The sequence below is a fragment of the Salvelinus namaycush genome, chromosome 5 (genome assembly GCF_016432855.1).
Source record: "Salvelinus namaycush isolate Seneca chromosome 5, SaNama_1.0, whole genome shotgun sequence".
NCBI classification, from domain to species: Eukaryota; Metazoa; Chordata; class Actinopteri; order Salmoniformes; family Salmonidae; genus Salvelinus; species Salvelinus namaycush.
The window spans coordinates 70307390-70330789 of NC_052311.1; the positions used below are offsets into that span (position 1 = coordinate 70307390).

The 23400-nt window shown below is 43.3% G+C and overlaps 1 protein-coding gene across 1 annotated transcript in view; it reads right to left on the reverse strand.

The window, feature by feature from the left end:
- hdac9b (histone deacetylase 9b) overlaps nucleotides 1–22521 on the reverse strand; it is a 70726-nt gene extending 48205 nt beyond the window's left edge. Inside the window, exons 1-2 of the mRNA XM_038995124.1 lie at nucleotides 22278–22521; nucleotides 401–636 (exon numbers count right to left, since the gene is read on the reverse strand). Of these exons, the coding sequence (XP_038851052.1) occupies nucleotides 401–636; nucleotides 22278–22386 (345 nt within the window). The 5' untranslated portion in view covers nucleotides 22387–22521. The remainder of the gene's footprint in view (nucleotides 1–400; nucleotides 637–22277) is intronic.
- Between the last annotated feature and the right edge of the window lie 879 nt (nucleotides 22522–23400).

The following is a 23400-nucleotide window of genomic DNA, read 5'->3' on the forward strand; positions in this document are numbered from 1 at the left end:
CTTTGATTTGCTCCTGGTGATAGGCCTGGTGCTGGTGTGTCAGGTTCTATACTATACTATACTATACTATACTATACTGTACTATACTATACAGTACTACTGTTGCTATAATATACTATACTACTGTTGCTGTACTATACTATACAAGGCTATGCTATGATATGCTATACTATACTGCACTATACTATACTACGGTCACTATACTATGCTACTGTTGCTGTACCATACTATACTATGCTATACCATACTACGTTATGCTATGCTATACTGTGCTATACTATACTGCTGTTGCTGTACTATACTATACTATGCTATGCTAGACTATACTGTGCTATACTATACTACTGTTACTATGCTATGCTATACTATACTATACTGTAGTTGATGTTGTAGTCCTGACCTTGAGGTGCTCCTGGAGCTGGGCCTGGTGCTGGCGGGTCAGATTCTCATGCTGCTTCTGGAACTCGCTGATCAGCAGCTGTTTCTGGACCTGCTGCTGTTTCTGGATGAGGAGCAGCTCCTGCTGCAACTGACGCTCCCACATTCCCGGGTCCGAGCCAGGCCCCAGCATCCTCAGGTCTGTACGCAGGTCCAACGGAGACACGGGGTCCAAAAGTACCTCTGGCTTAATGTCCACTGGGAGAGGGAGGGAGGGAGGGAGGGAGGGAGGGAGGGAGGGAGGGAGGAGGGAAAGAGAGCGAGAGAGAATATGAACTATGAGCACAATATTTTCCTATATTATATTCATATTCATAAACATACCTACATTAGTCTTAGTGGGTTACCACTCTGAGTTACTTCACAGTCCCGTTGCAGAGAACAAACTGTACTTTGCATTACATGAGTACCTATACAAAGTGCATGGTGTTTTCAGCAGAGGAAAGAGGAGAAGCTTCGAAGGGAAAGACAGCTTATGGGCACAGTGCCAAAAGAAAAAAGAGAGAGAGACAGGAACCAAAGACAGGAACTTCTCTCTGCCTCTCTGTCTCTCTGTCTCTCCTCCTCCCTGCCTCTCTGACTCTCCTCCTCCCTGCCTCTCTGTCTCTCCTCCTCCCTGCCTATCTGTCTCTCCTCCTCCCTGCCTCTCTGTCTCTCATCCTCCCTGCCTCTCTGTCTCTCCTCCTCCCTGCCTCTCTGTCTCTCCTCCTCCCTGCCTCTCCTCCTCTCTACCTCTCTGTCTCTCCTCCTCCCTGCCTCTCCTCCTCTCTACCTCTCTGTCTCTCCTCCTCCCTGCCTCTCCTCCTCCCTACCTCTCTGTCTCTCCTCCTCCCTGCCTCGCCGTCTCTCCTCCTCCCTACGTCGCTGTCTCTCCTCCTCCCTGCCTCTCCGTCTCTCCTCCTCCCTACCTCTCTCTCTCCTCCTCCCTGCCTCTCTGTCTCTCCTCCTCCCTACCTCTCACTCTCCTCCTCCCTGCCGCTCTGCCTCCCCCCCTCCCTGCCTCTCCTCTTCTCCTCCTTCCTGCGTCTCCTCTTCTCGTGTCATCCTCAAAAAGCCACAATTATATTAGTTTCTATAAACAAACAGCAGATCACTTCCTGACACAAAGCCTTCAAGTCTTCAGGGAGCCCACTTAGGGCAACAGCACAGAGACTCAATGGACCCTTGGCACGACATGTCTCAGTAGTTATTTCAAGTATTTACATACAAATCCTGTCTGTTCACGGCTCCATAAATAAATAAACCATCTGTTTAGGGGATGTGCTCCCTCTTGACTCCCTCCACTCTGCATCATTAACCAGAACACATCTCTGGTTTCCAATTTCATGTTTTAATTATTAACAAAATAAAAATGTTTGTGAGTTTGGACTCTGTGTTTGTATGTTCTTGTTTTGGTGTTCCCCCCCTCTCTTTCTCTCTCTCTCTCTGTCTCTCGCTCTCGCTCTCGCTCTCGCTCTCGCTCTATTCAATTCAATTTCAATTTAAGGGCTTTATTGGCATGGGAAAAACATATGTTAACATTGCCAAAGCAAGTGAATTAGATAATAAACAAAATTGAAATAAACAATAAAAATGAACAGTACACATTACACTCCAAAAGTTCCAAAAGAATAAAAATATTACAAATGTCACATTATGTGCAAATAGTTCAAGTACAAAAGGGACAATAATACACATAAATATGTGTTGTATTTACATGTGTTTGTTCTTCGCTGGTTCTCTTTTCTTGTGGCAACAGGTCACAAATCTTGCTGCTGTGATGGACACTGTGGTATTTCACCCAATAAATATGGGAGTTTATCAAAACTAGGTTTGTTTTCAAATGCTTTGTGTATCTGTGTAATCTGAGGAAAATATGTCTCTAATATGGTCATACATTTGCCATTAGGTTAGGAAGTGCAGCTCAGTTTCCACCTCATTTTGTGGGCAGTGTGCACATAGTCTGTCTTCTCTTGAGAGCCAGGTCTGCCTTCGGCGGCCTTTCTCAATAGCAAGGCTATGCTCACTGAGTCTGTACAAAGTCAAAGCTTTCCTTAAGTTTGGGTCAGTCTCAGTGGTCAGGTATTCTGCCACGGTGTACTCTCTGTTTAGGGCCAAATAGCATTCTAGTTTGCAAAATTTTTGGGGGAATTCATTCCAATGTGTCAAGTAATTATCTTTTTGTTTTCTCATGATTTGGTTGGGTCTAATGTGTTGCTGTCCTGGTGCTCTGTGGGGTCTGTTTGTATTTGTGAACAGAGCCCCAGGACCAGCTTGCTTAGGGGACTCTTCTCCAGGTTCATCTCTCTGTAGGGGATGGCTTTGCTATGGAAGGTTTGGGAATCGCTTCCTTTTAGGTGGTTGTAGAATTTAACGGCTCTTTTCCAGATTTTGATAATTAGTATTGGCCTAATTCTGCTCTGCATGCATTATTTGGTATTTTTACGTTGTACACAAAATATATTTTTGAGAGTCTCAATTTGGTGTTTGGCCCATTTTGTGAATTCTTGGTTGGTGAGCGGACCCCAGACCTCACAACCATAAAGGGCAATGGGTTCTATAACTGATTCAAGTATTTTTTGCCAGATCCTAATTGGTATGTCAAAAAAAAAATCTCTGCCCCAGAGGAGAGGATGGTTAAACCCAGGTTACTGTATCACTGTATCTCTCCTCCTCTCATTTACACCATAGAGGACAAGGCTAGTCCATCTCTCTGTCCCAGAGGAGAGGATGGTTAAACCCAGGTTACTGTATCACTGTATCTCTCCTCCTCTCATTTACACCATAGAGGACAAGGCTAGTCCATCTCTCTGTCCCAGAGGAGAGGATGGTTAAACCCAGGTTACTGTATCACTGTATCTCTCCTCCTCTCATTTACACCATAGAGGACAAGGCTAGTCCATCTCTCTGTCCCAGAGGAGAGGATGGTTAAACCCAGGTTACTGTATCACTGTATCTCTCCTCCTCTCATTTACACCATAGAGGACAAGGCTAGTCCATCTCTCTGTCCCAGAGGAGAGGATGGTTAAACCCAGGTTACTGTATCACTGTATCTCTCCTCCTCTCATTTACACCATAGAGGACAAGGCTAGTCCATCTCTCTGTCCCAGAGGAGAGGATGGTTAAACCCAGGTTACTGTCTCACTGTATCTCTCCTCCTCTCATTTACACCATAGAGGACAAGGCTAGTCCATCTCTCTGCCCCAGAGGAGAGGATGGTTAAACCCAGGTTACTGTATCACTGTATCTCTCCTCCTGTCATTTACACCATAGAGGACAAGGCTAGTCCATCTCTCTGCCCCAGAGGAGAGGATGGTTAAACCCAGGTTACTGTATCACTGTATCTCTCCTCCTCTCATTTACACCATAGAGGACAAGGCTAGTCCATCTCTCTGTCCCAGAGGAGAGGATGGTTAAACCCAGGTTACTGTATCACTGTATCTCTCCTCCTCTCATTTACACCATAGAGGACAAGGCTAGTCCATCTCTCTGTCCCAGAGGAGAGGATGGTTAAACCCAGGTTACTGTATCTCTCCTCCTCTCATTTACACCATAGAGGACAAGGCTAGTCCATCTCTCTGTCCCAGAAGAGAGGATGGTTAAACCCAGGTTACTGTATCACTGTATCTCTCCTCCTCTCATTTACACCATAGAGGACAAGGCTAGTCCATCTCTCTGTCCCAGAGGAGAGGATGGTTAAACCCAGGTTACTGTATCTCTCCTCCTCTCATTTACACCATAGAAGACAAGGCTAGTCCATCTCTCTGTCCCAGAGGAGAGGATGGTTAAACCCAGGTTACTGTATCACTGTATCTCTCCTCCTCTCATTTACACCATAGAGGACAAGGCTAGTCCATCTCTCTGTCCCAGAGGAGAGGATGGTTAAACCAGGTTACTGTATCACTGTATCTCTCCTCCTCTCATTTACAGCATAGAGGACAAGGCTAGTCCATCTCTCTGTCCCAGAGGAGAGGATGGTTAAACCCAGGTTACTGTATCACTGTATCTCTCCTCCTCTCATTTACACCATAGAGGACAAGGCTAGTCCATCTCTCTGCCCCAGAGGAGAGGATGGTTAAACCCAGGTTACTGTATCACTGTATCTCTCCTCCTGTCATTTACACCATAGAGGACAAGGCTAGTCCATCTCTCTGCCCCAGAGGAGAGGATGGTTAAACCCAGGTTACTGTATCACTGTATCTCTCCTCCTCTCATTTACACCATAGAGGACAAGGCTAGTCCATCTCTCTGTCCCAGAGGAGAGGATGGTTAAACCCAGGTTACTGTATCTCTGTATCTCTCCTCCTCTCATTTACACCATAGAGGACAAGGCTAGTCCATCTCTCTGTCCCAGAGGAGAGGATGGTTAAACCAGGTTACTGTATCACTGTATCTCTCCTCCTCTCATTTACACCATAGAGGACAAGGCTAGTCCATCTCTCTGTCCCAGAGGAGAGGATGGTTAAACCCAGGTTACTGTATCACTGTATCTCTCCTCCTCTCATTTACACCATAGAGGACAAGGCTAGTCCATCTCTCTGTCCCAGAGGAGAGGATGGTTAAACCCAGGTTACTGTATCACTGTATCTCTCCTCCTCTCATTTACACCATAGAGGACAAGGCTAGTCCATCTCTCTGTCCCAGAGGAGAGGATGGTTAAACCAGGTTACTGTATCACTGTATCTCTCCTCCTCTCATTTACAGCATAGAGGACAAGGCTAGTCCATCTCTCTGTCCCAGAGGAGAGGATGGTTAAACCAGGTTACTGTATCACTGTATCTCTCCTCCTCTCATTTACACCATAGAGGACAAGGCTAGTCCATCTCTCTGTCCCAGAGGAGAGGATGGTTAAACCAGGTTACTGTATCACTGTATCTCTCCTCCTCTCATTTACACCATAGAGGACAAGGCTAGTCCATCTCTCTGTCCCAGAGGAGAGGATGGTTAAACCCAGGTTACTGTATCACTGTATCTCTCCTCCTCTCATTTACACCATAGAGGACAAGGCTAGTCCATCTCTCTGTCCCAGAGGAGAGGATGGTTAAACCCAGGTTACTGTATCTCTCCTCCTCTCATTCACACCATAGAGGACAAGGCTAGTCCATCTCTCTGTCCCAGAGGAGAGGATGGTTAAACCCAGGTTACTGTATCACTGTATCTCTCCTCCTGTCATTTACACCATAGAAGACAAGGCTAGTCCATCTCTCTGTCCCAAAGGAGAGGATGGTTAAACCCAGGTTACTGTATCACTGTATCTCTCCTCCTCTCATTTACACCATAGAAGACAAGGCTAGTCCATCTCTCTGCCCCAGAGGAGAGGATGGTTAAACCCAGGTTACTGTATCACTGTATCTCTCCTCCTCTCATTTACACCATAGAGGACAAGGCTAGTCCATCTCTCTGTCCCAGAGGAGAGGATGGTTAAACCAGGTTACTGTATCACTGTATCTCTCCTCCTCTCATTTACACCATAGAGGACAAGGCTAGTCCATCTCGCTGTCCCAGAGGAGAGGATGGTTAAACCCAGGTTACTGTATCACTGTATCTCTCCTCCTCTCATTTACACCATAGAAGACAAGGCTAGTCCATCTCTCTGTCCCAGAGGAGAGGATGGTTAAACCAGGTTACTGTATCACTGTATCTCTCCTCCTCTCATTTACACCATAGAGGACAAGGCTAGTCCATCTCTCTGTCCCAGAGGAGAGGATGGTTAAACCAGGTTACTGTATCTCTGTATCTCTCCTCCTCTCATTTACACCATAGAGGACAAGGCTAGTCCATCTCTCTGTCCCAGAGGAGAGGATGGTTAAACCCAGGTTACTGTATCACTGTATCTCTCCTCCTCTCATTTACACCATAGAGGACAAGGCTAGTCCATCTCTCTGTCCCAGAGGAGAGGATGGTTAAACCAGGTTACTGTATCTCTGTATCTCTCCTCCTCTCATTTACACCATAGAGGACAAGGCTAGTCCATCTCTCTGTCCCAGAGGAGAGGATGGTTAAACCCAGGTTACTGTATCACTGTATCTCTCCTCCTCTCATTTACACCATAGAGGACAAGGCTAGTCCATCTCTCTGTCCCAGAGGAGAGGATGGTTAAACCAGGTTACTGTATCTCTGTATCTCTCCTCCTCTCATTTACACCATAGAGGACAAGGCTAGTCCATCTCTCTGTCCCAGAGGAGAGGATGGTTAAACCAGGTTACTGTATCACTGTATCTCTCCTCCTCTCATTTACACCATAGAGGACAAGGCTAGTCCATCTCTCTGTCCCAGAGGAGAGGATGGTTAAACCAGGTTACTGTATCTCTGTATCTCTCCTCCTCTCATTTACACCATAGAGGACAAGGCTAGTCCATCTCTCTGTCCCAGAGGAGAGGATGGTTAAACCCAGGTTACTGTATCACTGTATCTCTCCTCCTCTCATTTACACCATAGAGGACAAGGCTAGTCCATCTCTCTGTCCCAGAGGAGAGGATGGTTAAACCAGGTTACTGTATCTCTGTATCTCTCCTCCTCTCATTTACACCATAGAGGACAAGGCTAGTCCATCTCTCTGTCCCAGAGGAGAGGATGGTTAAACCCAGGTTACTGTATCACTGTATCTCTCCTCCTCTCATTTACACCATAGAGGACAAGGCTAGTCCATCTCTCTGTCCCAGAGGAGAGGATGGTTAAACCAGGTTACTGTATCTCTGTATCTCTCCTCCTCTCATTTACACCATAGAGGACAAGGCTAGTCCATCTCTCTGTCCCAGAGGAGAGGATGGTTAAACCCAGGTTACTGTATCACTGTATCTCTCCTCCTCTCATATGAGGTTATGGAGAACAGCAAGCCTTTTGTTTTAAAGCAACCCATGTCTCATAATACCAGATAGTAACTACTGTTCTCTGGTGACAGGACATTTTGTTCACTGCTACATTTAGCTTTTTTCCAACTCTTGGAGAATATTCTAGTTCTATTCTTGTCATGGCATCAGTCACATTGTGAGAAGAGTACACACTGTACAGGCCTTATACATGTCTATTCCATTTTTAGCCTGAAAGAAAATATGCAAACCTACTTAAAATGCCAAAGGCTGAGGGGAGATTTATCGGGTGCATTCACTGCCGTAATCTTCTCAAGGGTCACATTTAGGAGAACAAATACAGGCAGTGTTTCAGGCAGCACCTGTTGTGAGAATCCTGACAGCGTTCACTGTACCTGTTTACACTATGGGAATCTGTGCATCCCAAATGACACCCTATTCCCCACATAGGTTCTGGTCAAAAGTAGTGCACTATATATGGAATAGGTGTCACACCCTGGCCTTAGTTATCTTTGTTTTCATTATTATTTTGGTTTGTCTAGGGGTTTGTAAGTTTAATGGGGCAATGTCTTGTCTAGGTGTTTGTATGTCGATGGCTGCCTAGATTGGTTCTCAATTAGAGACAGCTGTGGTTTATTGTCTCTAATTGGGAGCCATATTTAAGGCAGCCATGGGCATCATGTGTTTGTGGGTAATTGTCTATGTTGAACGTTTGTTGCTTGTCTGTGCACTTACGTTATTTAGCTTCACTTTTGTTGTTTTGTTAGTTTGTGTATAGTGTTTGTTTTTGTGTTTTTCTCTCTTCCAAAATAAAGAGATGTATTTTGCACACGCTGCGCCTTGGTCCAATATCTCACAAGAAGACGATCGTGACAATAGGGTGCCATTTGGGACGCACTCTAAGCGTTCCTCACTCGTGCTGCACATGTAAAACCCATAACATGTCAAATCCCAAGTTGGTCAGAGTTGAGCCTTACCAGAACAAGTCTCCATTAGCCCAGTTGTCCATTAACAACATACATTCGCTGTTATAGTGTTCACTGATAATGTGAAACATATTGTCTTTCCTCTGCTTGGTGTTGGCGGTGCAGCCAGTTTTTCATTACACCGTCCAACTGTGTGGTGCAGCAGGCGGCGGGCGGGCGGCGCTGTCGTTATAAATGATTATAAATAGAAACATTAAAGCAAGTGCCGCAATCCTGGGCTCTGACAACCCCACACCCTTTCCACCACCACTACCACCCTAACTGGCTGCCATGGTAACGTTTGCAGGCGGCGGCAGGCGACATAATAATGTCCCTCCTTCCTGCAGAACAGATATCGAGTCTTGTTGCGTGTTGTCTCCTTGTCTCATCCTTCCTATCCTAGCTACAGTTGCTGTGTGACACTGGGGCTGGGGTAGGTAGACTACCATCATCCAATTTAGACTGTTATCGCTATGTAATCCTAGAGTTGATACATTGGGAGAAAAGATAAATAAATACGTACACACATCATGCCACAAACACATATCTGAATTTTTTAAAATAATAATGATTGCATTGAGTAAGTACATGAATGGAATCACAGATATAATCACCATATTTCCTTATCCTCCCAGTTTGTGTTTTGTTTACTTGATACTAGGGGTTTTCTCATTTCTTTGTCACATTCAGAGAGTGAAGAGGGCAAAGGGGAATCCCCCAAGGCTGTACTTCATCTCTCTCTGTCTCTGTCTCTGTCTCTGTCTCTGTCTCTCTCTCTCTCTTTCTCTTTCTCTCTCTCTCTCTCTCTCTCTCTCTCTCTCTGTCTCTGTCTCTGTCTCTGTCTCTGTCTCTGTCTCTGTCTCTGTATCTCCATCTCTCTCTCTCTCTCTCTCTCTCTCTCTCTCTCTCTCTCTCTCTCTCTCTCTCTCTCTCTCTCTCTCTCTCTCTCTCTCTCTCTCTCTCTCTCTCTCTCTCTCTCTCTCTCTCTCTCTCTCTCTCTCTCTCTCTCTCTCTCTCTCTCTCTCTCTCTCTCTCTCTCTCTCTCTCTCTCTCTCTCTCTCTCTCTCTCTCTCTCTCTCTCTCTCTCTCTCTCTCTCTCTCCTCTGTGTTCTAAAAACAGCTCATTTTAAATAACAGAGGAACTCCTGTCAAAGAGCAGCCCAGCACCTGTAGCATACAGCCTTCCTCTAGTGACAGGGAATATTAATCTTAGTGGTAAGTACTTGACAAAATACTATTTTGTAGCAGCACGGGAGGTGTTCCAGGCGCAGCAGTGAACCTGTGAACCGATGAAAGGGCTGCGTACGGCAGTGAGTCAGACAGACAGAAAGGGCCCTGGCGGTACGGCGCTGCTGCTTCTCTAATGGTATTAAATATAGCCTGAAAAACACCTGCTGGCTGGCTGAGGGAGAACCCAGCACTGTGATGTCTTATTCATTTCATATTTCATTCCCTACCCTCACTGTGACGGGTATTAATAAGACGCTCCACTTTGATCTGGAGGCTCCATCAGATTCATACAGCACAGCTCTGTGACTCCATTAGGAATGATCCAGCACAGCACTGTGTCTCCATCAGAATCATACAGCACAGCTCTGTGACTCCATCAGAATCATACAGCACAGCTCTGTGACTCCATCAGAATCATACAGCACAGCTCTGTGACTCCATCAGAATCATACAGCACAGCTCTGTGACTCCATCAGAATCATACAGCACAGCTCTGTGACTCCATCAGAATCATACAGCACAGCTCTGTGACTCCATCAGAATCATACAGCACAGCTCTGTGACTCTATCAGAATCATACAGCACAGCTCTGTGACTCCATCAGAATCATACAGCACAGCTCTGTGACTCCATCAGATTCATACAGCACAGCTCTGTGACTCCATCAGAATCATACAGCACAGCTCTGTGATTCCATCAGAATCATACAGCACAGCTCTGTTACTCCATCATAATCATACAGCACAGCTCTGTGACTCCATCAGAATCATACAGCACAGCTCTGTGACTCTATCAGAATCATACAGCACAGCTCTGTGACTCCATCAGAATCATACAGCACAGCTCTGTGACTCCATCAGAATCATACAGCACAGCTCTGTGACTCCATCAGAATCATACAGCACAGCTCTGTGACTCTATCAGAATCATACAGCACAGCTCTGTGACTCCATCAGAATCATACAGCACAGCTCTGTGACTCCATCAGAATCATACAGCACAGCTCTGTGACTCCATCAGAATCATACAGCACAGCTCTGTGACTCCATCAGAATCATACAGCACAGCTCTGTGACTCCATCAGAATCATACAGCACAGCTCTGTGACTCCATCAGAATCATACAGCACAGCTCTGTGATTCCATCAGAATCATACAGCACAGCTCTGTGACTCCATCAGAATCATACAGCACAGCTCTGTGACTCCATCAGAATCATACAGCACAGCTCTGTGATTCCATCAGAATCATACAGCACAGCTCTGTGATTCCATCAGAATCATACAGCACAGCTCTGTGACTCCATCAGGATCATACAGCACAGCTCTGTGACTCCATCAGAATCATACAGTACAGCTCTGTGACTCCATCAGAATCATACAGCACAGCTCTGTGACTCCATCAGAATCATACAGCACAGCTCTGTGACTCCATCAGAATCATACAGCACAGCTCTGTGACTCCATCAGAATCATACAGCACAGCTCTGTGACTCCATCAGAATCATACAGCACAGCTCTGTGACTCCATCAGAATCATACAGCACAGCTCTGTGACTCCATCAGAATCATACAGCACAGCTCTGTGACTCCATCAGAATCATACAGCACAGCTCTGTGACTCCATCAGAATCATACAGCACAGCTCTGTGACTCCATCAGATTCATACAGCACAGCTCTGTGACTCCATCAGAATCATACAGCACAACATTGTTGCTCCCAACCTAACGAGGTTCCAGCAGAATCATAAAGCACAACACAGCGATATGACTCCTCCCCTTACAGAAAAAACATATGATTTCACATGAAGAAATGGTTTTCACATGTTGATTTACATGTTTTCACATGTTATCACATTAACTTCACATAAGATCACAAGTGATCACATAAAAACATGTGTTTCTGGAACACTTCACGTGTTCACAAGTGACATTCATGTGTTTTTTCGTAAGGGTCCAAGCTCTAAGAGGTGAGGAAAAAGGACACCTATGACCTTATCCCCTATTTAGTGCACTACTTTTGACCAGAGCCATATCGACCCTGTTCCAAAGTAGGGCACTATATATACAGTTGAAGTCATAAGTTTACATACACTTAGGTTGGAGTCATTAAAACTTGTTTATCAACCACTCCACACATTTCTTGTTAACAAACTATAGTTTTGGCAAGTCGGTTAGGACATCTACTTTGTCCATGACACAAGTCATTTTTCCAACAATTGTTTACAGACAGATACTTTCACTTATAATTCACTGTATCACAATTCCAGTGGGTCAGAAGTTTACATACACTAAGTTGACTGTGCCTTTAAACAGCTTGGAAAATTCTAGAAAATTATGTCATGGCTTTAGAAGCTTCTGATAGGCTAATTGACATCATTTGAGTCAATTGGAGGTGTACCTGTGGATGTATTTCAAGGCCTACCTTCAAACTCAGTGCCTCTTTGCTTGACATCATAAGAGAATCAAAAGAAATCAGCCAAGACCTCGGAAAAAAAATTGTAGACCTCAACAAGTCCATACGCCTGAAGGTACCACGTTCATCTGTACAAACAATAGTACGCAAGTATAAACACCATGGGACCACGCAGCCGTCATACCTCTCAGGAAGGGATTGATTTGTCTTCTGTCTTTTAAAGATGAACTTACTTTGGTGCGAAAAGCGCAAATCAATCCCAGAACAACAGCAAAGGACCTTGTGAAGATGCTGGAGGAAACAGGTACAAAAGTATCTATATCCACAGTAAAACGAGTCCTATATCAACATAACCTGAAAGGCCGCTCAGCAAGGAAGATGCCACTGCTCCAAAACCGCCATAAAAAAGCCAGACTACGGTTTGCAACTGCACATGGGGACAAAGATCATACTTTTTGGAGAAATGTCCTCTGGTCTGATGAAACAAAAATAGAACTGTTTGGACATAATGACCATCGCTATGTTGGGAGCAAAAAAGGGGAAGCTTGCAAGCCGAAGAACACCATCCCAACCGTGAAGCACGGGGGTGGCAGCATCATGTTGTGGGGGTGCTTTGCTGCAGGAGGGACTGGTGAACTTCACAAAATAGATGGCATCATGAGGAAAGAAAATTAGGTGGATATATTGAAGCAAAATCTCAAGACATCAGTCAGGAAGTTAAAGCTTGTTCGCAAATGGGTCTTCCAAATGGACAATGACCCCAAGCATACTTCCAAAGTTGTGGCAAAATGGCTTAAGGACAACAAAGTCAAGGTATTGGAGTGGCCATCACAAAGCCCTGACCTCAATACCATAGAAAATTTGTGGGCAGAACTGAAAAAGCGTGTGTGAGCAAGGAGGCGTACAAACCTGACTCAGTTACACCAGCTCTGTCAGGAGGAAACATTTGACCCAAGTTAAACAATTTAAAGGCAATGCTACCGAATACTAACTGAGTGTATGTAAACTTCTGACCCACTGGGAATGTGATGAAAGAAATAAAAGCTGAAATAAATCATTCTCTCTACTATTATTCTGACATTTCACATTCTTAAAATAAAGTGGTGCTCCTAACTGACCTAAGACAGGGAATTTTTACTAGGATTAAATGTCAGGAATTGTAAAAAACTGAGTTTAAATGTATTTGGCTAAGGTGTATGTAAACTTCCGACTTCAACTGTATGTAGGGAATAGGGAATGAGAATACAAGGTTTACTCTCCACTGCAGATTCTTCCATTTAAAAAATGATAGTTGTTACAAAAAGGTAAGTAACCCCAGCCACCTTCAAATCGTAAGTAACGTCCATTTAGAAAGTTAATTTGACCAAAGTTATAGTTACATTGTAAGATGCAACATTTTAAGTCAGCGGAAAAACTATTTTGTAAGTAGAATTTGTTTTTTCAAACTAGGCCTTACACTCCTTATCAACATAAGCCATCTGTTGTTCAGGTCAAGTGCAGACACTGTACAGAGACACAGCACCCTGTTAAACAGAACACATAGTAAAGAAGGCAGATCTTTGCCCGAGATATTATCATCATGTCTGTTTTGAATTAACCAGCATCATACACCGACATTAAAATAGACCAATGTCTATCTGGTTATATCTGTGGCTGCCTACGGCTAAGTTTAGGATTCAGAAATGACTATGTCAAATGTTCTACGTGAAACTGAAATCTGCTGTTGATGCACTCCAAATACCAGCAAAGGCAAAGGAGGAGAACACGGAAGCAGCAGTAACTACGGCTAAATATAACATCTTTTCTGAGCTGCCTGGGTCTTAATATAGACAATGTGTGAAAGACTGTCATGGATGTCAGGCTGTCTGCTTAATTTAACACAGAGTTTTGTTTTTAAGCTAATCGCCCTGAAGGAGCACTGAATCAACCTCTTTGGCTTTTTGAAGAAGATACAATAAACTGTTACTACTAGATATTCATTCACCTGCAGCTTTCCTTCAGCGAAACAAGTGATGGGGCCTCCTCATTGGTGGAGAGGTGTCGCTAAGCGCCAACGGCAGGGGCTGGCGGGTAAACAAGAGATTTATGAATGACAGGTCCAATTTGTTTTTAGCACCAGGGAGAGACAAGCAGCACCCTGCCCCAAATTCTTCCCCTCCGAGGGCCCTGCCAACAGGGGATAGGGTGACTCATAACCAGTGGCTGCACTCCCACTGCACTAGTCTCCTCTCTGACACCACGGGCCAACACTACCACCACACAGCTCCGTGACCGCCTGTCCCCAACGTGTTTATTTCTATAACAGATCTGTCTATCATTAGCCCCCATGGCGGTTAGAGTGACGATCACAGCTTTCATTTGAGACGTTGGCATGGCAATGGCAGGTGGTTGCTTCCCAATTGGCACCCCATTACCTATATAGTGCACTACTTTGACCAGAGCCCATAGGGAATAGGGTGCCATGTGGGACACAGTCCGTGTCTGTTTTTACCTTGAGGAGTCACACTAGCAGGCTTCACCCACCACACAGCAGAGAGAGAGAGAGAATAGAGACACATGTCGTCTGGACTGGTGGGAGTGTTACATGTTGTGACGTCTGTGATGTGAGATATGTTTTCTTGGATCTCTTCCCATCATCTATTTGTCACACAATTGACCCAGCGTCGTCCGGGTCAGGGGAAGGTTTGGCCGAGGTAGGCCGTTATTGTAAAATAGGAATTTGTTCCTAACTGACTGAACGAGTTAAATAAAGGTTAAATAAAAACATTAAATAAAAAATTGACAGACTCTATATGACCAAAGGTATGTAGACACCTGCTCGTCGGACATCTCATTCCAAAATCATGGGCATTAATATGGAGTTGGTCCCCCTTTGCTTCTATAACAGCCTCCACTCTTCTGGGAAGGCTTTCCACTAGATGTTGGAACATTGCTGCGGGAACTTGCTTCCATTCAGCCACAAGAGCATTAATAAGGTCGGGCACTGATGTTGGGCGATTAGGCCTGGCTTGCAGTCAACGTTCCAATTCCTCCCAAAGGTGTTCGATGGGTTTGAAGTCAGGGCTCTGTGCAGACCTGTAAAGTTCTTCCACACTGAAACAGGAAAGGGCCTTCCCCAAACTGTTGCCACCAAGTTTTCCCTTCACTGGAACTAAGGGGCCTAGCCCAAACCATGAAATATCAGCCTCAGACCATTATTCTTCCTCCTCCAAACTTTACAGTCAGTACTATGCATTGGGGCAGGTAGTGTTCTCCTGGTATCCGCCAAACCCAGATTCGTCCGTCGGACTGCCAGATGGTGAAGCGTGATTCATCACTCCAGAGAATACATTTCCACTGCTCCAGAGTCCAATGGTGGCGAGCTTTGCACCACTCCAGCCAACGCTTGGCATTGCGCATGTTGATTTTTGGCTTGTGTGCCACTGCTAGGCTATGGAAACCCATTTTGTGAAGCTCCTGACGAACAGTTCTTGTGCTGACGTTTACTTCGAGAGGCAGTTTGGAACTCGGTGGTGAGTGTTGCAACCGAGGACAGACGATTTTTATGCGCTTCAGCACTCGGAGGTCCCTTTCTGTGAGCTTGTGTGGCCTACCACTTTGTGGTTGAGCCGTTGTTGCTCCTAGACGTTTCCACTTCACAATAACATCACTTACAGTTGACCGGGGCAGCTCTTGCAGGGCAGAAATTTGACGAACTGACTTGTTGGAAAGGTGGCATCCTATGATGATTGCATGGCTGTGTGCTGTCAGCAACGGGTGTGGCTGAAATAGCCGAATCCACTAATTTGAAGGCGTGTCCACATACTTTTATATATATATAGTATTGTCTTAATTAATCAGTGTCCGATAAACTGACCCATAGTGTTTAATGTATCATTCTGAATGGAGATGAGACTGTGGCCGACACTATGACACTAAGTAGACGTATCCCCACTAGGTTAATTAACAAGTATTGGGTTATTCATCTTTCTGATGGCACTTTCCTTGACTGCTTCACATAGCAACACTTTGCAACACTTTGTGAAGACCATAATAATATTATAGATCTCTGTATAGACCATAATAATATTATAGAGCTCTGTGAAGACTATATTAATATTATAGATCTCTGTGAAGATCATAATAATATTATAGAGCTCTGTGAAGACCATAATAATATTATAGAGCTCTGTGAAGACCATAATAATATTATAGAGCTCTGTATAGACCATAATAATATTATAGAGCTCTGTGAAGACTATATTAATATTATAGATCTCTGTATAGACCATAATAATATTATAGAGCTCTGTGAAGACCATAATAATATTATAGAGCTCTGTGAAAACCATAATAATATTTTAGAGCTCTGTGAAGACCATAATAATATTATAGAGCTCTGTGAAGACCATAATAATATTATAGAGCTCTGTGAAGACTATAATAATATTATAGAGCTCTGTGAAGACCATAATAATATTATAGATCTCTGTATAGACCATAATAATATTATAGATCTCTGTATAGACCATATTAATTTTATAGAGCTCTGTGAAGACCATAATAATATTATAGAGCTCTGTGAAGACTATATTAATATTATAGATCTCTGTATAGACCATAATAATATTATAGAGCTCTGTGAAGACCATAATAATATTATAGAGCTCTGTGAAGACTATAATAACAATACCATAGAGCTCCTGTCTAAATAAATCCATGCCAGGAAAGGAGTAAGTACTAAACTCTGAGTCTAAATGATAACAAGCCAATTATTGCTTTTCCAGCATTTTCCATTATCCTGTTGCCAGTCAAGGGAGCCATATAAACCATGATATCACTTAAAATTATTAACTACAGATGTAGGATCTTAATTTGACCAGTATTGTCATAGTAAAATAATCCTGCAGCAACAGGATTTGAACATTTAGTCCATAATGTTGCTTGGTCGGTGGTTGGGCTATTAGCTGGACAAAAGTAAGCTACATAAAAAGTGCAATAATCTTAATATAACAGTGTGTTAATGAGGGTTTTCAGTGAATTTATGTAAATCAGGAAGCTCATCTGCATTTCCTGTGGCGAAGAAGAATTCTCAGCAACAAAAGAGCGATCAAATAAGATTCTACATCTGTTTTGGCTCTTACAGACACATTCGTTAAAAGACAGCAACAAACAACAAGCCAGTAACAATAATAATAATATAACACTTACAATCCAACAATCCAAAATTATCTGAATATAAGTGAAAAGACATCAACAAACTAAAAATTAGATCACAACAACTGACACTTAATTATAAATACAGTGCAATATAGTCAATCCAACAATCCCAAACAATACTTTTTCCTGCTTTCCAAAAGCATTGTGACATTCAACCAAGCTTTTAGAGCCCTTTCTAACTGGCCTTGTATAAATAGAAACTGGGAGATGCAGAAGATGTTTCAAGGCAGGAATAGCCTGATGCTTGGGTCTGCTATGTGGTGCTGGATCTCTCATTAGGTGCCTTGTTATTTTTGGGCAGCTGGCACGTCTAAAGCAGGAAACAGACCTTTATTTTTAAGTCCCAGGCGGTCAGGCTCGTCTTTGCAGCTCAAACAGAGCTGTGGCTTGCAGACTATCTTCTATAGCTAACAAAAGGAGCCGAGCCGCTGCCGCGCAGTGCCACAAACCGAACCGCTCAAACCCCGCTCATTCACCATAGAGTTTAATGTGTATGTCCTTAAAGGGATACTTCGGGATTTTGGCCCTTTATCTACTTCCCAAGAGTCAGATGAACTCTGTGGTGTGTCTCTGTGTCCAGTATGAAGGAAGATGGAGGTAGTCTCGTGAGCCAATGCTAACTAGCGTTAGTACAATGACTGGAAGTCTATGGTTATCTGCAAGCATGCTAGTTAGCAATTGCACTAATAAAAATGCTATCCACAAGTTCATCTGACTGGTGAAAATCCAAAAGTAGCCCTTTAATGTAATGAAACTGTCCAACCATGGGGCACTGCTTTATACAGTCTATAGGACTCTGTCACCTCCCAAAATGACTACCGTTCTGTAATGTACAGTAACATAGCAACACAATCAAAATAATGTACATAACGGTGGCAGACAGAGAGAGAACTATACGTTTCCCATTTGTATAGCACTTTACTACCTCCCCAGGATGCCATGCAAAGCCTGTCTTTTTCCTTGTACAGGTCCAATCATCAGCCCAGTGATGGAAGGATGTGGGCCCAGCACATTCACAGCAACTCAACAGAGCGTCACACGATACAGAACCTCTGATAGGCCGTTGTGGATTAGAAATGACGCAACATCAACAACAGCTGTTCCTCTAATATCATGTTCCTCTACATTTCATCAAATTTGTATCAAATTATTAGAGTGAAGAAATAATTGCTTGATACCAAGACTATGCTTATCGATTATTAATATTCAAACCGTATATTTGGAACGTTCAACTATTGTTTAACAGTTCAAGGGAAACATCTTGTTACATATTTGTAATGCAGAAGGGGTACAGAGTAACTGTAATGCAATATATAAATGTAATTCACCAATGACAGTCTTTGTTAAGCAGCAGATGATTGAAATGAATATAACGGTAGAGAGAGCAGCAGACAAAGGAGAGGCCATGGTCATATTATAGCGCATTATAAACACAGTGCTGTTTTGAGTTTTATTATTCTCAACAATCCCACTTCCTGACATTACATTTAGTTAACTAATTAGTCATTTTCTCTTTTTCAAAAAGCCTTTGTGTCTGAGCACTTTGTTTTGGTCACGTTAGAACATGTTGATGTCACTGTTACATGGCTCATCTCATTAAAATCACAAAGACGTGTTGTCTTCCTCCCCCTGAATTCATTGAGCTTCTTCAACATGAAAGCCGGAGAGATGAGAGTGTTATTAAATGAAGTGTGAATTCACGAAGAGCTCTGTGGACAGAAACCTTTATGAATGTTGGTTCTCCAGATAGTGGCAAGGACAGCTTCATCACCATTGAATGTGATTATAAACCCAGTCATAACACATCATTTTAGATGGTTTCAGATGTCATGTCTAACATGTGAACTGTCAGGAAATGAATGTATGTGTATCTTTCTGTATGTGAGCTTCACTAGGTCAAATTCCTAACAACTTGTTTTTACCCTGTTAACCCTGCCTCCCATGGTCTTAGTCCAACAGAACAGACCTGTGTGCTGTGCAGCAGTCACTGTGGTGCCTCCCTGCCTCCCATGCAGCCGTCATAAAAGGCATGTGACAAGGCTATTTTTAGAACCGAAAATATAATCGTCAACAAGTGAAACCAGAATAAGAGACAGGCACACACACACGCACACGCACACACACACATTACACACACACACATTACACACACACATGCACACATTACACACACATTACACACACACACACACACACACACACACACACACACACACACACACACACACACACACACACACACACACACACACACACACACACACACACACACACACACACACACACACACACTAAATAGGTAAATGATAAATGAAGTATATCTCTCCTTCCAAAGCACTGTTATATCAGGGGTGTGCTGCTGGCTGCTGAGATGGAGTGATAAAGACGGCAAGGCGCCTAATCTTAGCTGGCTAATGCCATAAGCCCAAAATAACACACCTAAGAATAGCTGACCCACAGAATAAGCAAGAAGCCTGAATTTCAGGCACTTAAAATATCTTGTTGTTTGGCAGATAATGTTCTGGGAGAAGAAGAAAAAGAAGAAGACCTGAAATGCATGGCTCGAAGGAAAGGGAAAAGCAGCAATGGATGTTGGGATTGACCTGGTGCTCTATTGACAGAGCAGAGGAGATAGAATGTGTCATGCTAGAGCCTTATTCACATTTGTTCTGCTCTTCTTGTTGTGCTAACTACCATGGGTCATGTACTGTACAACCTTTCAGCTTGTCTACAGGATATAATAGAACAGAATGGAATAGAACAGGGCAGAATAGAACAGAGCAGAATAGAACAGAGAAAAATAGAACAGAATTGAACAGAGCAGAATAGAATAGGACATAATAGAACATAATAGAACAGGGCAGAATAGAAGAGAATACAACAGAATAAAACATAGCAGAATAGAATAGGACAGAATAGAACATAATCGAACAGAGCAGAATAGAATACAACAGAATCAAACAGAGCAGAATAGAATAGAGCAGAACAGAATAGAACAGAGCATAATAGAATAGGACAGAAAAGAATAGAACAGAGCATAATATAATAAGACAGAATAGAATAGAGCAGAACAGAGCATAATAGAATAGGACAGAATAGAATAGAACAGAGCAGAGCAGAATAGAATAGGACAGAATAGAGACATAATATAATAGAATATAATAGAACAGAGCAGAATAGAATAGGACAGAATATAATATAATAGGATATAATAGAATAGAATATAATAGAACAGAGCAGAATAGAATAGGACAGAATAGAATAGAATAGAGCAGAATAAAATAGGACAGAATAGAATATAATTGAACAGAGCAGAATAGAATAGGACAGAATTTAATAACAATGCAGTATGTAGTTAATGAGTAGAGATGTGTTAGTTCTGTGGTTAATTAAGTAGAGATGTGTTTGTTCTGTGGTTAATTAAGTAGAGATGTGTTGGTTCTGTGGTTAATTAAGTAGAGATGTGTTGGTTCTGTGGTTAATTAAGTAGAGATGTGTTTGTTCTGTGGTTAATTAAGTAGAGATGTGTTTGTTCTGTGGTTAATTAAGTAGAGATGTGTTGGTTCTGTGGTTAATTAAGTAGAGATGTGTTGGTTCTGTGGTTAATTAAGTAGAGATGTGTTGGTTCTGTGGTTAATTAAGTAGAGATGTGTTGGTTCTGTGGTTAATTAAGTAGAGATGTGTTGGTTCTGTGGTTAATTAAGTAGAGATGTGTTTGTTCTGTGGTTAATTAAGTAGAGATGTGTTGGTTCTGTGGTTAATTAAGTAGATATGTGTTGGTTCTGTGGTTAATTAAGTAGAGATGTGTTGGTTCTGTGGTTAATTAAGTAGAGATGTGTTGGTTCTGTGGTTAATTAAGTAGAGATGTGTTTGTCCTGTAGTTAATATACTGTACTGGTGGTTAAATATAGTTCTGCAACAGACAACAGTACAATGCGTATGAGGAGAAATACACTGAGTTTACAGAAACACACTATAAGAGTCATGTCCACAGAGCATGTGATATCCTTGGTGATCAATGTGAGGATGTGTGAAATGAATAATTTAAGTGTTTATCTCTAATGTTCACAAGTTATTGAGAAATCAATAGCCATAATATTCATTTCCTGTATACAACTCTCTGCCTACAATACGCAGTACATGACTCAATCTGTGTATTGTCATAACAATGCTGCCCACCAAAAGTCCTGACATTTACTGTAGTGTGTGTGCTTTCCCATAATACAATGCTGGTCCAACAGCCCTAGACCCATTAGATGACAAGAGCCAAGTGAATTTTCTGAACTACCACAAGTCCAAAAGGCAGAGAATAGCAGAGTGACTCACATTGAGTGAATACCGTAAACCAACATTACTCAGAATGATGTCAGATTCGTTTGAACCCTGAGATTCATTTCTCAGTTCAGAAATAGAATGTCATTGTGTTTGGTAAACATCCACAGAGACACAGAGATAATCTTTTGATGTTCATTTCCGTTTGCCTTGTACTGTCTGTATTTTTACCATGGCATTTCCTGTTACTGTTATACCTCAGAAAGTGAAGACTGACATGGAAGCCTCCCTATCCAAACACAACATCCCTTTCATGTTTTCATGACATTTCATTGTGGTGACAATGACTGTAAAAAGCACAGTGCTATTAATATGCACCAAAACAAATCCAAACAGTGCATTCAGTCCATATCCACACAATGATAAAACTAGGTGTATTTACTAACACTCACTATACAGACAGTTTTAAACATGTTTGTTTTACTCCATTCAGACACAAGCAAACAGAGAAACAATGACAGTAAATGAATACTTCCCATCCATAAGCACCGCACACTGTAAAACCATGCAGTATAATATCACACACGTAAATACCTGGATACAGAAAGCAGTGCCTGATCATAACGCGTTGCTGTGCTGAGAAGTTTGGAGCCCTCCTTTCACAGAGGCAGATAGATAGAGACTGACTGGGAGAGACCGGAGAGTTGAGAGAATGAAACAGAGGGAGAGGGAGGTAGAGAGAGAGAGAGAGAGAGAGAGAGAGAGAGAGAGAGAGAGAGAGAGAGAGAGAGAGAGAGAGAGAGAGAGAGAGAAATAAGGAGAGAGAGCGGCAGACCGCCAGATGAAGAGAAACAGAGAGATTGAGAGAGAGAATAAGAGAGAGGATAATAGTGCTATAAAAATCCAGAGAAAAAAGAGAAAGAAAGGCTATCCCTTTAGGAGCAGAGAGAGAGCCTGGTGGGTCTGGTCACCTGAGTTACCGTTGTGCATCTTCTGCTGGTCCAAGAGTCGCTGGTGGCCAACGAGCTTGTTTGTTGTGGTGGAGAAATTTGACTCGATCTCGTAAATCGTCTGCAGCATACTCCACTCAGCGCTCAGGTCGCATTGCAAACTCTGCTCTTCCTGTCCCCAAAGAGCCAACCCTCTCGCAGCAGTGCACTCAGGGGAACGACCACGACGACGTACAGCGACTAGAGACAGAAACAGCTCTCCTCCTTTTCCTCTCTCTCTCTCTTGCTGTGCTGAAACGCAACCACACCACACACTCCCTCTGTGAGGCTTTCCCCACTATACTGTGACTACACAGCACAATAGAACACAGAGATTCAGTCAAGAAGTCCCTGTTCAGACAGAGTTAGAAGATGACTGGCAGTCTGATTCTCTTCTCTTGTTGTGACACTGAACTACTACCCTGCTCTTATTCCCTCTGATCTCTCTCTCTCTCTCTCTCTCTCTCTCTCTCTCTCTCTCTCTCTCTCTCTCTCTCTCTCTCTCTCTCTCTCTCTCTCTCTCTCTCTCTCTCTCTCTCTCTCTCTCTCTCTCTCTCTCTCTCTCTCTCTCTCTCTCTCTCTCTCTCTCTCTCGTCTGTCTGTCTTCTCCTCTCTGTTCCTCTCTCAGTAATGTCTGAGCGGTGAGAGTGAGCCTGCCTGCCTGTGTTTCAACCTTCCAGTGGGGGGTGTCCTAGTCAGAGCTGAGCTAAGCCGTGCACTGTTTACCCGTCAACCTCTCACAGGAAAGTAATGCTTGAGCCGGAGAGGGTGCAAGCTTAATTTGCATGTGAATTAACAACAGCGTGGCCCACAGGTGACAGAAATAGAACAATGGCCGGCCCCGGCTATAAATAGGAGGGCCGAGGCGAGGGGATTGGAGCAGCATTGATGCGTTTAAAAATACCTCCACCAAACACAGCTGTCTCTTCTACAGCTCTACAGCTAGATTCCTGCCAGAAGGCATGTCTCCTGACTGACTCCCTCCCTCCCTCTCTCCCAGAGCAGAGCCCAGCCAAGCTGCAGATGGAGGCTCACTCTGCTTGATCCCCCCCCCTCCCTCTCCCCCCCTCTCTCTCTTGCTCTTTTCTCTCACTATCTCTCACTC